This window comes from Myotis davidii, unplaced genomic scaffold (genome assembly GCF_000327345.1).
Source record: "Myotis davidii unplaced genomic scaffold, ASM32734v1 scaffold1069, whole genome shotgun sequence".
NCBI lineage: Eukaryota > Metazoa > Chordata > Mammalia > Chiroptera > Vespertilionidae > Myotis > Myotis davidii.
The window spans coordinates 710965-725561 of NW_006300018.1; the positions used below are offsets into that span (position 1 = coordinate 710965).

A 14597-nucleotide genomic window follows, 5' to 3' on the forward strand; every position below is an offset into this window, starting at 1 on the left:
ATTAAAACCACTATGAGTTATGATCTCACACCACTCAGAATGGCTATCATCAATAAATTACCAAACAGTAAGTGTTGGCAAGAATGTGGAGAAAAGGGAACCCTCGTGCACTGTTGGTAGGAAGGCAGACTGGTACAGCCACTGTGGAGAACAGTATGGAGTTTCCTCAAAAAACTAAAAATGGAGCTCCCATTTGACCCAGTGATCCCATTTCTAGGAATATATCCCAAGAAACTAGAAATACCAATCAGAAAGAATATATGTACCACTATGTTCATAGCTGCACAATTTTCAATAGCTAAGATCTGTAAACAGCCCAAGTGCCCATCAGTAAACAAGTAGATAAAAAAGCTGTGGTACATTTTTGCCATGGAATACTATGCAACAGTAAAAAAAGAAGAATCTCTTACCCTTTGAGACAGCATGGAGGGACCTGGAGAGTACCATGTTAAGTGAAATAAGTCAGTCAGAGAAAGACAAGTATCACATGACCTGACTCATATGTGGAATCTAAGTATCAAAATAAACTGATGAATGGAGTGGATTCAGAGACATATAAGCATGAAACAGAGTGCGGAATCTCAGAGGGAAGGTGGGGGAGGGTCAGTGTGGAGGGGTAATCAACCACAGATCTTGTATGCATATATGTATAACCCATGGACATGGACAATAGGGTGCTGAAGGACTGGGGCAAAAGGGGAGGTGGGCTGGAGGGGGTCAATGAAGGAAAAAGGGACATATGTACTACTTTCAACAATAAAGAATTATAAAAAAACTGGTAAAACTAAAAAAAAAAAACAACTTAAAATGACAATGAAGTATCACCTCACATCTGTCAGTCAGAATCCATCAACAAATCATGAAATGACAAGTGCTGGTGAGGACATAGAGAAAAGGGAACCCTGGTACACTGCTGGTGGGAATGCAATCTGGTGCAGTCATTATGGAAAACAATATGCTGTTTCCTCAAAAAACTAAATATGGAACTTCCATTTTATCCAGTGAAGATATCCTAAAAAGGCTGAAACACCAATCAGAAAGAATATATGCATCCCTATGTTCATAGCAGCACAATTTACAATAGCTAAGATCTGGAAACAGCCCAGGTGCCCATCAGTAGATGAGTGGATAAAAACCAAACAAACTGTGGTACATTTACACAATGAAATATTATGCAGCAGGAAAAAGAAGGCTCTCTAACCTTTTGAGACAGCATGGAGGGACCTCACAGTGATTTTAAAGTAGCCAAATAGAACAGAAAGCGTGAAAGTGGGCAAGTGATGATGTGAAGATGGGCAGTAGAAAACAATTGCTGGAAAATGAATCTTGCATAGCCACACTGTCCCATATAGTAGATACATTGGTATTTAAAATTACATTTATATTAACTAAGATTAAAGTAAATTAGATATTCAGTGTATCAGTCCCACTAGCCATGTTTTCTGTGCTCCAGCTGAGCGTGGCTGGTGGTGGCCGCACGGGGCAGCACAGATGCAGACTTGCTGCTGTGGGGGTGAGGGGGGCTAGAAGAGGTCACTGGGGGGGAGGGGGAACATGTGTAATACTTTCAACAATAATGATTTAGTTTAAAAAAATACAAAGATCATGAATGGAGAGAGATAGAAACTTTGATGAGAGAGAAACATCATCGATTTCAGCGGTTCTCAACCTGTGGGTTGCGACCCTGAAATACATCCTGCATATCAGATATTTACATTATGATTCATAACAGTAGCAAAATTACAGTTATGGAGTAGCAACAAAAATAATTTTATGGTTGGGGGTCACCACAACCTGAGGAACTGTATTAAAGGGTCTCGGCTTAGGAAGGTTGAGAACCACTGGATTAGATGAATCTTGCATGCCCCCTCCTGGATATCAAGCCCAAAAGCGGGGCATGGGCCCTGACTGGGAATCAAACCAGTGACCTCTTGGTTCATGGGTCAATGCTCAACCACTGAGCCACATAACTGGGCTTCCTTTTTTTTTTTTTTTAAATGTCAACCTACCAACTTTTTACATCTCTGAATGCTGACAAACAATAGTAAAAGTATTTACTATTCATCATGACCTGGTTACTATTTTATTTTCAAAATTTTCTAGTGCTTTAGAAGATTTAGGATAAATAGTTTTTAGCTTTTTAACATTTTAACTGTCAAGATTTGGGGAAAAACAACTACAATATTCCTCAAAAGTTCCAACATGGTTACTTAAATTCCTGACCACTTGTGTGACCATTTCCCTTAAAAACGAACCCTTTCGTTACACAGTGACTTAGTGTAAGGCTTACCTCTGTCCCATTTATTTTCTGCATATTAAAATGGCTCAGCCTAAATAGTACATAGTATTTCCAGAGTGTAAAATTGACAACTGGATTTCCTTGAAGATCAATTGTCAACTGGTCAATACGATGGAGTTGTGCTAATGCGTTAAACTGTTGTAGCATTGCAAGATTTGTTTCCTTGAATTTAAGGTGCTGCAATAATAAAACACACACAAAAAAGCTGACCATTAAATTTAACCATCTTAAAATAGTTACATTTAAACTTCACTAATTATTTCCTAAGTAAATCTGTAAACTTTAGGCTTAGCTAATATGTTTTTAATTACATTAAGTCAACTGAATCTACTAAACCTTACCTACCTTTAATCCAGCGGTTCTCAACCTGTGGGTCGCGACCCCTTTGGCAGTCGAAAGACCCTTTCACAGGGGTTGCCTAAAACCATCCTGCATATCAGATATTTACATTACGATTCATAACAGTAGAAACATTACAGTTATGAAGTAGCAACAAAAATAATTTTATGGTTGGGTCACAACATGAGGAACTGCATTTAAAGGGCTAGAAGGTTGAGAACGACTGCTTTATCCATTTAATACATCATTGATGAACTCCATTAATCCATCCAATATTGGATTCAAAATGATTTCTATTTTGCAAAGGATATCTCCCCATTTATTAACAAACTAAGATCCTTAAAAATTACATAAACACAATAACTCATTACAATGAATAGTATATACTTTTTGCTAAAATTAAAACTACAAAGAAATCATTAATATTAAAATTTTAAGAATTTTATAAATGCAGGGTTCACAATGCTTCTGAGAGAACTAGTTAGGTGTTATACCTGCATCTTGCCGATTACTATGCAGGCTAGTTAAACTGGCTACAGGAATATCAAGTCACAAAAACTGAAAGGCTAACGTAGGTGTTCTGTCTGTGAAATTGGATGATCTTTTCTAAACATACTATCTTCACTTCTATCTATCTTATTTAGGGAGACTGATATGGGGAAAAACAACTTATAAAAGGCCTAACAGAATAACATAACAATAATAACTCAAGAAAGAATGCATATAAATGACAATTTCTGCAAATGCATACCAATAAATAATACAATAATACCATAACTGGAAAAGGCTAACTCTCAAAGTAATCATTTTATATGTTGCTAGGGGACTACTGTGAACATTATGTTAAAATGTACATGTCCCAATAACACCAGGTATAATAAATGAATATATAATATATGGTCAGGTGAGATCCTGTTGAACGCTTCTTTACAAAGTAGAAATAAACAATATGAATAAAATTATACTAGTTCTTTATACTTCATACAGAATCATTTTCTAGACAGGTAATTTCCAATAGTAACTGAAAGCTGCAAGGGCATTTATAAATAATAATTTAAATCCCAGGTCCATAAAATTAACACAAAGCTTAGTCTCCCTGCCAGATAGAAACTCCATAAATAATAGTTAAAAACAGGTATTTAGCCTAAACATACAAGTCATGACTGAGAATGATTCAAATAGACTACTAAAAGTAAGTATTTACCAGAGAATTAGGGAACTTCATCTTCACTTTGGGAAGCACTTGGACGATTTCATCAAATTCTATGAAAGTGAAGGACACTGTTGTCACCATTCGTGCTGTTTGAATGCTCCAATTCCGATCTAGCGATTCCAGTGCTCCTGAGCCATACAGGGAAAGCGTGTCCCCATCCACATCAACAAGGTGCGTGTCTGTGACAGATAAGGCTTGTAAAGCATTGGTAAGTACTGAGTCCAGAGACCTGGAAAAGCCAACATACAATTTTAAATGATAGTCTTATCATGCAAAGTAAATAACAGACTATAAAGAGCTGTTGGAAAAGGTATTTAAAATTCTATATTCACTTTTTCATTTAAATAATTAAACCCAGAGTACCAAAGACTAAATTTCAATAGACTATCTGAAAGTTTTAGATCTTCTAGTCATATATATTTTATTTTTATTGTTGATACTATTACAGATGTTCCATTTTCTCCCACCCCCTTTGCCTGCCTCCACCCAGTCCCCACCCTTTTTTCCCTCTGGCCATCACCACACTACCACACTGTTGTCAGTGTCTATGGGTTATGGATATATGTTCTTTGACTAATTCCTTTAATTGAGTTCTACCCTCCTCCCCACTTCTAGTTATATACAGGGTGTCCCAAAAAATGTATATACACTTTAACAGGTGATAGATAAATTTTGAAAATGCAATGTACTTTAACAAACACTGCCTTTATAATTATTCAAAATGTGTATATACATTTTTGGGACACCCTATATTTTCATTCAAAAAGAGGCACATGTGCATAAAAAAATAACACCTTTAAACCAAAATGTTTTCTGTCAATGAAAAATAATTGATATTCTATTTAGTTTTAAAGCAATCCATTTAATGTATCATAGATGTTTTCATGGCAATACAAATAGATTTTTGTAATCATTAAAGTATTCCACTGTCCAGCTGAAAAACACACACACACACACATTTTACAAAACACTATTTCTATACCAAGAACCGTATAATATCCTATCCTATATAGTAAAAGGCTAATATGCAAGTAGACCAAATGGTGGAATCGGAACCAAAACAACCGAACAACCAGTCGCTGTGATGTGTGCTGACCACCAGGGGGCGTGCGCGGAACATGATGGACGTTGGCCGTGGCGGGATAGTGGAGCAAGTGAGCGGGGGCACACCCACAGCCAGCGCCGAAGCTGCGGTTCACACCCACTACCTATAGCAGCCTCGCGGCCCACAGTTCCTTTCAAGGTGCATGAATTCATGCACTGGGCCCCTAGTAAAAATATTTATAAAACACTTGGTAAGACATAAAATAACTCTTAACAATAGTTAATCTCTCAGAAGTTGGGTTAAAGGGTAACTTTCTATTTTTGAATACTTGTTTAAAATTTTGCATGTGTATGCCACATTTATAAGCAGTAAAATTAATCAAGATTTCTCCCCATTTTGAAATAAGAAATGATGAAAAATAATCCATTACTTATATAATGTGTACACATACACAATCACCTCACATACACAACTCAATATGAAAGTTGTTACTATTTTCAAAGTAGGAGCCACCTTTTCTATAAAGGTTACTTAAATGATAGCCAGAGAAGAAAAGAAATAGATTGATCCAACTCAAATGTCCTGTTTTTTCCAGTCTCAAAACTGAAACAATGTTTGGCTTTTGTTCCATGTGTTTTCATTCTGGCACTTTTACTTTCAGATTTGCCCTCACTAATATTAGTGCTTTGCTCCCCTTTGTGCTTCTATGGACTTTTGCACACTCCTCCAATAAACCACTTCTTATACTGCACCATAATTGCATTTCTGCAATTTTGTCACCTCTATCAGATAGTGAGTTCCTCAAGGCTAAAGACTACATTTTTTTTTCATATTTGGAGGCCTGGGGTCTAGTAATGGGATTTTCACAATGTATATTGGATAAATGCATTATTAAAGACCTTAAAAATTTGTATAATGGTGCTGTTGCAGGATAAAGCTAAAAAACCATTACCCTGTTGGTTTATCAAGTTTTACTAGACTTATGTGAACGTATATCAGAGCCACAAGTGATTTTCAACCTTTTTCATCTCCTGGCACATATAAATTTATTACTAAAACTTGGCAGCACACTGAAAAAAATATATATTTTTCCAAACTGGCAAATAAATAGGTATAATTTTGATTCATTCACACCGGATGGCTATTGTGTTGGCTGTTGTCATTTTTTTATTTTACAATCTAATGGAAAAGAGGTCAGTGCCCTGACTAAGTAGTCAGGTATTGCATATTTTAAAAATTCTTGTGGCACACTGGTTGAAAAATCAATAACAAGCTGGCTAATAACATCAGTCAACTCTAAGTCAATATATGACATAAAGACTTGATTTCTGCCAGTCTAGTGCTTAAGACAATGATTATATGAAAACTAGAGGCCAGGTGCACGACATTTGTGCACTGGCGGGGAGGGTCCCTCAGCCCAGCCTGCACCCTCTCACAGTCCGGGACACCCCAGGGGTCCTTAGCACTGCCGTGGAGGCGGGAGAGGCTCCCACCACCTCTGCTGCACTTTCCAGCCATGAGCCCAGCTTCTGGCTGAGCGGCGTTCCCCTGTGGGAGCACACTGACCACTAGGGGGCAGCTCCTGCATTGAGCATCTGCTCCCTGGTGGTCAGTGTACATCATAGCGACCAGTCATTCTGCCTTTTGGTCGATTTGCATATTAGGGTTTTATTATATAGGATAATCAAACATTCAATGAGCAGTAGTATATGAATAATCTTATATGAGAATCCTATAAAGGTAAAGGCTGATAATAGAACAAAAATAAGATGAGAATTAAGAGTTCCTCATATTGTGCTTTGTATGATAGATATGTATTGAGTTATGTTGAGTATATAATCATTTCTGGAATAAGAAAAAGTATAGAAGTTACATTTCACTTCCACTAAAATAAAGAAGGCTTGATGAAAAGGATGCCCCTTTTATAGCACTTCCCACCTTGCACAGCAATTACCATTTACTTGTCTTTATCACAAAATACGGTGATCCTTAAGGGCTCAAACTTAGTCATATTCACTCTAGTAGAACCAGCATCTAGCACAGCTCCTACCACATGTGCTCAATAATATTTCTCAAGTGAATTAATGAAGTGAGACAATTAGGATTTTTTTATGAGTATCTATTACATTTTATAAAAGCTTTCCAACCATAAGCTGTGGTTTGAGCAGAGGGGCAGCATTAGTGATACAGACACAGATAGGATTATTGAAAAATATTCTCAGCTGAGGCAATGGCGAATAATGAAAAAGTAAGGTAAAGCAAGCAAGCAAAAAAAAAAAAAAGTAGGTAGTTGATGGAGTGATGCTTGATGGCCATGATTTCTCAGCAAAAGAAGTATATTTTAATGTAAAAATGATGGGAAATCAGAGCTATGTACCAAAAACATAAGTAAATCCTTTGAGAAGTGGTGTTATTTTATATCATATATTTGAAAGTATCTTGCTTTTCTTTGTCCATATGATTAAAAGTTTAAGAGCGATCTAAGATGGCAACTGTGGAACCGGAAACCACTCCTATTCCTAACCTCTCACCTACAGAAGGAGAAAAACGGATTTAACCAGGAGGTTGCTAACCCACAAAACTATACTAAATATCCTTTACAGAACAGATGGGCACTGTTTTTTGGGTTGTTTTTTTTTTTTTTGAAAAATGACAAAACTTGGCAAGCCAACCATTGCCTGATCTTTGAGTGTGATCTCTAAGTTGAAGACTTTTGGGCTCTTCTACAATCATATCCAGTTGTCTAGTAATTTAATGTCTGGCTGTGACTACTTACTTTTTCAGAAGAGTATTGAGCCTACGTGGGAAGATGATAGAAGCAAATGAAGAGGACAAAGGCTAAGTACATTGAACAAACAGCAGAGGCAAAGTGTCCTCAAATGCTTTTGCCTGGAGACACTGCCATGACTTACTGAAGAATCCTTTTTTTAAAAATATATTGTCTTATTGATTTCCGAGAGGAAGGGAGAGTGAGAAAGAAACAACAATGATGAGAGAGAATCACTGATTGGCTGCCTCCTGCACATCCCCTACTGGGAATTGAGTCTGAAACCCTGCATGTGCCCTTGACAGGAATCAAACCCAGGATCCCCTCAGTCTGCAGGCCGATGCTCTATCCACTGAGCCAAACCAGTTAGGGCTGGAGAATCTTTTGATGACCACAGTAAAGCTGTTGCTAATGTTAGAGCTAAAGGTGATAAGATAGCAAAATGGATTACTGAATGTGAATACGGAGAAGCTATTACATATTTAGGGAGGGTACACAAGGAAAGGTTAGGACTTCCTCCAAAGATAATGACTGGATATCAGTCCCTTGCAGATGCAGCTACTACTAAGAGCAGCTCCACCACTAAAAAGAGGTCTGATGTTTAAGAAGAGACATCTTCTGAGTATTCTCATAGGAAACTAGATCAAGCAATTGAGATTGGGGAGCTGAACCACAGCCTTTTCAAAAGCAGACTGGACTGCATTTAAATTTGATTTTCATCTAAATGTTGCTAAGATATAAGAGAAGTCACATTTGGCTTTGTCTTGCACTTCTGTATTAATTTAAAAACAATTCTTTTAGTTAGAGTGTCCACTTATCCCAATCAAAGAATTACAGTATACATTGTCCCCAGAATCCATACATGTGTTTCTGGCCCACTCAGTAATAGCTTACAAACACAGTTTACCCATCCATAAGATTAAAAAAGAACTTGTACTTCTAAACCTTACAGGAAAAGTATTCTGTTTATGTTTCTTTGTATGGAGGACTATATTGTACTGGTTTGAAAGAGTATGATGGAGACAGTTTTCTAGCAATTTTCTTTGTTTTGTTTGACACCCTTGTCTTAGACATTCTTGTTGATGGCTGCTAGATTTTAATTTATTTGTTTCCCTATTTGATCACATTAGTGATTTGATTTTAGTGTTTCATTTGTTTTTTTCTCCATGTAACATTGATGAAGGCTTCAAGAATATGACACCAAAGTGTCACACAGACACAAAGAATAAAAATTAACTTTGGGCATTCTTTGGTAATTTTTTTTTGTAACTACAAAGCTTTGTTACAGATTTATGCATTTCATTCAAATCAGTGATCTATGTTTGTGTAATTTCCTAAACATAATTGTGGACTATAAAAATGTAAAAATGTAACATCATAATTACATTCCTAATTAGAATTAGTATGTCTGTTTTTGTATCTTTATACTGTATTTTTAAGCACTTTATATTACTTAGGTTATTTTGTTTTGGTTAAAAAATGTCTCAAGTAGAAAAGCAGTCCCATTCATATTAGGACACTGCACAAAACTATACATAAAATGTGTATATGAATTTCATTTTAAACAACTAGATTTGTCCATTTATTTCTCTATCTCTATAGAAGGTAGTACTTCTTACTGCAAGTACTTGTGTTTTCTTTAGTAGTATCTTCCACATGAACAGCGTTAAGTTTGGAGCACTATTTGATTATTATGTTTATTACAATTTTTAATAAATTAAATAGGTAGCATCATATAGAAGGAAGTAAAAAAGAATATAAACTATAAAATAAAACTATAACATTAGAAAAGGATAATTTATTTTGTTTAAAGTTGTGTCAAGCAAATTGTTGGGAAAATAAGTAAAAAAAATAAGCCTACATTCAGAAAAAACAGTCGTATAAGTTACAAAACAAAGCAGAAGTAATCTCCAATTTATATAGATCTGACATGGACATTCAATACAAACAAATGGAAAGTTTTCTGGGCTTGTAGGTAGGTTCATCCTTCTCAATAGGAAATATCGAACCTGTTAAATAAGTCATGTAATACCTAAGCCACGTCAGATATTTTCTGAATAAGGCTTGAGTTTAGCCTCTGGCCAATACAGAACAGAGGAACCTGTTCCTCAGGGAAGGTGTGCTCTGAGAGTTCCATAAGAAATAGAAAGTTTGCTAAGCAATGTTTCTATGTTGAGGATTGTCCTTTCAGTTGTCCTTGTAATATATCCACATCTTTTTATTCATATACATATAAATATGTATTCACTAAACATTTGCTGGAAACCCACTATATACAGGGCAAGATAGATAGATAGATATCCTAAGAATTATGGTAAAGGGCAACAAAATCATCTGTACTGATAAGGATAATCAATATAGAAATCATGTACAAGTTTTTGGATATATCAAAATTTTTCTTCACTTTTATTGGGTTATGGTCCCAGAATTATAAATGCTCTAATCATACTCTGGAATTCACTTAATAAACACATGGAATATAATTTCTCAATGAAAATGACCTCACCTCATCAAATAAAAAGGTCAATCTGGAGAGCTTATTATGTGTTAGGTATTGTGTAGGCCATCTATATTAATAAAAGGATAATATGCTAATTAGACTGGACATCTTCCAGACGTCCTTCCGGACAAAGCCATGGTGGCAGGGGCCGAGGCAGAGGCGGTTAGGGGTGATCAGGCAGGCAAGGGAGTAGTTAGGGGCGATTAGGCTGGCAGGCAGGGGAGCAGTTAGGGGTGATTAAGCTGGTAGGCAGAGGTGGTTAGGGGCAATCAGGCAGGCAGGCAGAGAGGTTAGGGGTGATCAGACAGGCAGGCAGCAGAGAGGTTAGGGGTGATCATGCAGGCAGGCAGAGGCAGTTGGGGTTATCAGACAGGCAGGGGAGTAGTTAGGGGCATCAGGCAGGCAGGCAGAGTGGTTAGGGGCAATTAGGCAGGCAGGCAGGTGAGTGGTGAGGAGTCAGCGGTCCCAGATTGAGAGAGGGATGTCCTGGATTGGAGAGGGTGCAGGCTGAGCTGAGGGACTCCCCCTTCCCCCATGTATGAATTTCATGCACCAGGCCTCTAGTAGGGATATAAAAATAAACTAAGACCTATTTGCCCTTAAAGCTACCTCAGTCTGGATGGATGGTGGTGAGCAAGATAAATTTAGACATTACTCTAATATAACATGCTTATTGTCAATAATGAATATTTAAATGATATGCTTTGGGAATACAGAGGAAGGAATTATTTATTCTTCTAGAGGGGAGAAGTCAGGTTTCAAAAGGAGGTAGCATTTGAAGTGGTCCTTGAAAGATTAATAGAATTACATCAGAAGTAGAAGGAGGAAGCACAATTTAGGTAAGAAAAACAGAACAAAGAAAGGCACAGAAGCCTAAATATGTATAACATTCAGTAAAGAACAATTTCAATATGGCTGGAACACGGCAACATAGGACGGGACAGTGAAACGTATGGGAGGGGGAAGTAGCTGAAGATGAAGCTGGAAAGTCAGATTTTATCCTATAAGTTTGAGGAGCAAAAAAAAAGAAAAATTTTTAAATAAAAAGTAATAGGACATATTCAACACAAGGTTTTAATCACCTCTAACATACAATGTATGGAGCTAGATGCTAGTGTGAGGGATACAAAGATGAATAAGATATGTCTCTGACCACAAGGACTCATTTGAGACAGGTTGTTCCATTTTGTGGAGGATGTAGGAGTTAAAGGCTTGATGAACAGAGATTAGTAGGAAGCTCAGTGCAATAGTGTGATTAGACCATATAAAAGCATAATAAAAAAAGAGGGTATGGTGTGGTGGAAATGGCATTGACAAGATAATCAGACAGACCTTAGTTCCAATCCTAGAATGCCATTGATAAACATGACTTTGGGGGCAAGTTATTTAATTTCTTTGTAGTTTCAGTATTCTGGTATGTAAAATGGTGATCCTAATACATATTTTTTCAAAGTTGTTATGGAGACTAAAAATAATATTCTAAAGCATACTTAGTGATTACTATTAATAAAAGAAGAGAACCAGATATTTAAGAGAAAATAAAAGTGGGACTTAGTGTCCTAGCCGGTTTGGCTCAGTGCATAGAGTGTCGGCCTGCAGAATGAAGGGTCCCAGGTTTGATTCCAGTCAAGGGCAGATATTTGAGTGCAGGCCCTGGTCAGGGGGTATGTGGGAGGCAACCAATCGATCTGTCTCCCTCCCACTGACGTTTCTCTCTCCTCTGCCTCTTCCCCTTCCTCCCCTCTCTAAAAAAATCAATGGAAAAATATCCTCAGGTGAGGATTAACATTAAAAAAAGTAGGACTTAGTGATTGATTGCAGGGAATGAAGGAGAGGGAGGAATCAAGTATGATTCAAATGTTTTAAAGCAGGTGTCTGAGTCACCTGGCCCAGTATCTTCTATAAAGGGTCTATGTTTTACAATTTGTTTTCCCATGAAGTCAAATACACTTCCATGGATATATCCCAACTCAAATATTATTTCTATAACAGTAGGCAGTCTGCCATCAAATAGAAATTCTCTTCAAGATCTTTAGTGGTTAATCCAAACATTATTTATTCAACTATCTTTACATAAGAACTAATCAGAAAAATATTCTATGCCTTCTTGATTAGTAAAGGACCCAAAGATAGGGAGATTAATATATACATATATATTAATTATAGTTGACATCAAATAGTATATTAATTTCAGGTACACAACATAGTAATGAGACATTTATATACCTTATGAAGTACAGGGTGATTAACTTAATGCAATCAAGTGTTGACTCCCTGAAAACCAGGTTAAAAGGAGAATATATTCTTAAATGCTTAAATGGGAAAAAGAGTATTTCAGATAATTATGGGTTCTTTTGGCATATTTTGAAAACATCTTTAGGCTTTCTATAACTGGTTAGAACAGAAAGACTTAAAATATTTCAGATTATTATTTTCCCAATGAATAAGTGGTGCTGATTCCTATAATGATGTTTTTTATGGATTTCGAATGCAACATTTGTAGGTGTGGAAATTCATTTTATGCATTATATTTTATTATAGTAGTGTTGGCTAAAATACCTCAGTGTTCATAGACAGGAAATGACCAAAAATAAACCAGCTTCAGTACACGCATCCAATGTAAGCAAAGAAAACATTTCACCAAGTACTTTCCCGTTTCTGGCAGGGGAAAGAAACCTGCAATTGTCACGTTACTGTAAAGCTGTCCCAAGGATAGTGAGTAGTAAAAAAATTGATGGGGTATAGCAAAGTTTTATGGAATTTCTTTCTTGAATGTGCCTATCATTTTTTCATGGTACTTGTTTCCTGGCATTTAGTTACACACCTATACGCTAAAGGTCAGACATTGTAACACAAGAATTAGCCACCTTTTTGGCATTATGAAATACTATGAAAGACTATAAATGGGAGAACCAAGATGGCAGCATAAAGCACAAACCTGTACGTGCTGCCCCCCACAACAACATTACACTACAACTATAAGACAAAACAGCTCTCATCCAGAACCACGGGAAAGCTGACCTAGTGGAAGTTCTACAACTAGAAGGAAAGAAAAAAGTGCATTGAGACAGAGTCGGAGGTGGAGAAGCGCCAAGAACAGAGGTACAAAGGCGTGAGCAAGGTGGCTGCACCTGGGTGAGCGTTTTTTTTTTTTCAGGTGCATGGTTTTTTTCAATCGGAAGAGGATATAAGCTCTCGAATGCACTGAACTCATTTACGGCGAGACTCTGGGGTCCCAGACTTCTACAGGGAGAAACTAGACTGTCTTGCAGCGGGTCAGAAAGTGAGGGTGACTTTCTCACATAGCTGCCTGCAGGGATCATTGTTGCTGTGGGGGCACGGGACTCCGGGACGCAGAGACGCGGAGTCTGCGGAGATGGCTGATGACAGCCATTGCTGTTTGCTCTGCCCTGGTGATTCTTTGAGACCCCGCCCCACTCAATTTACATCCCCACCCAAGCAGTGCACAGCCGCACAAAGCAATCATCTGCGCTTTTGCAGCCTAACAAACTGCAGCTGGGCCAGCGAGCTCCAAAACTTCCGAACTCCAAACAAAGAGGAGAAATCTGCTGATATAGCTGTAGCTCCTGCTGGATGGACTCATACAGTGGTTGACTTGGAAATTCAGGAGCCAGGGTACTCCTGGTCAGATACAAGATTTCAACTCCTCACATCCATAAGGGACACACTCAAGAGGCAGACTCAGTGAGCACCGAAGCCCCACTGAAGCAATTCCTACCGTATAAGGGTGTCTCCAGCACAGCAGTTCTTCCACGGTAGGCACAGTGGGTCCTTTCACTCAGCCAAAAATGCAGAGACAAAGAAACATGTCAAAAATGAAAGAAATGGAGGAAAGCAAACTAATGGAGGACATAGAGTTCAAAACTACAGTTATAAGGTTACTCAAGAATCTTCTACGAACCTCCGAAGAACTTAGTGAGACCTTAGAGGATCTTAATGAGACCTTCAAGGATCTTAATGAGAATACCAAAAAAATGGAAAAGGACCAGTCAGAAATTAAACATACACTGACTGAAATTAAAAATAATATACAGAGATCCAACAGCAGACTAGAGGATCCCATGAATCAAGCCAAAGATTTGAAATACGAAGAAGCAAAAAACACCCAACCGGTAAAGCAAAATGAAAAAAGAATCCAAAAATATGAAGACAGTGTAAGGAGCCTCTGGGACAACCTCAAACGTACCAACATCCGAATTATCAGGGTGCCAGAAGAAGAGATGGAGTAAGATACTGAAAACCTATTTGAAGAAATCATGACAGAAAACTTCCACTACCTGGTGAAAAAAAAAGACTTATAAGTCCAGGAAGCACATAGAACCCCAAACAAAAGGAATTCAAAGAGGACCACACCATAATTAAAATGCCAAGAGCAAAAGACAAAGAGAAAATCTTACAAGTAGCAAAACCAAG

General features: G+C 37.5%; 1 protein-coding gene and 1 pseudogene across 2 annotated transcripts in view; one reads left to right on the forward strand and one right to left on the reverse strand.

Moving 5' to 3' along the window:
• The window catches only part of LRRC49 (leucine rich repeat containing 49), a 232482-nt gene that overhangs the window by 64989 nt on the left and 152896 nt on the right, over positions 1-14597 (reverse strand). For both annotated transcript variants that reach the window (XM_006776066.2, XM_006776068.2), the window contains exons 12-13: positions 3843-4080; positions 2291-2476 (exon numbers count right to left, since the gene is read on the reverse strand). In XM_006776066.2, coding sequence (XP_006776129.1) covers positions 2291-2476; positions 3843-4080 — 424 coding nt within the window. The remainder of the gene's footprint in view (positions 1-2290; positions 2477-3842; positions 4081-14597) is intronic.
• Positions 7382-8268, forward strand: LOC102753012 (annotated as a pseudogene).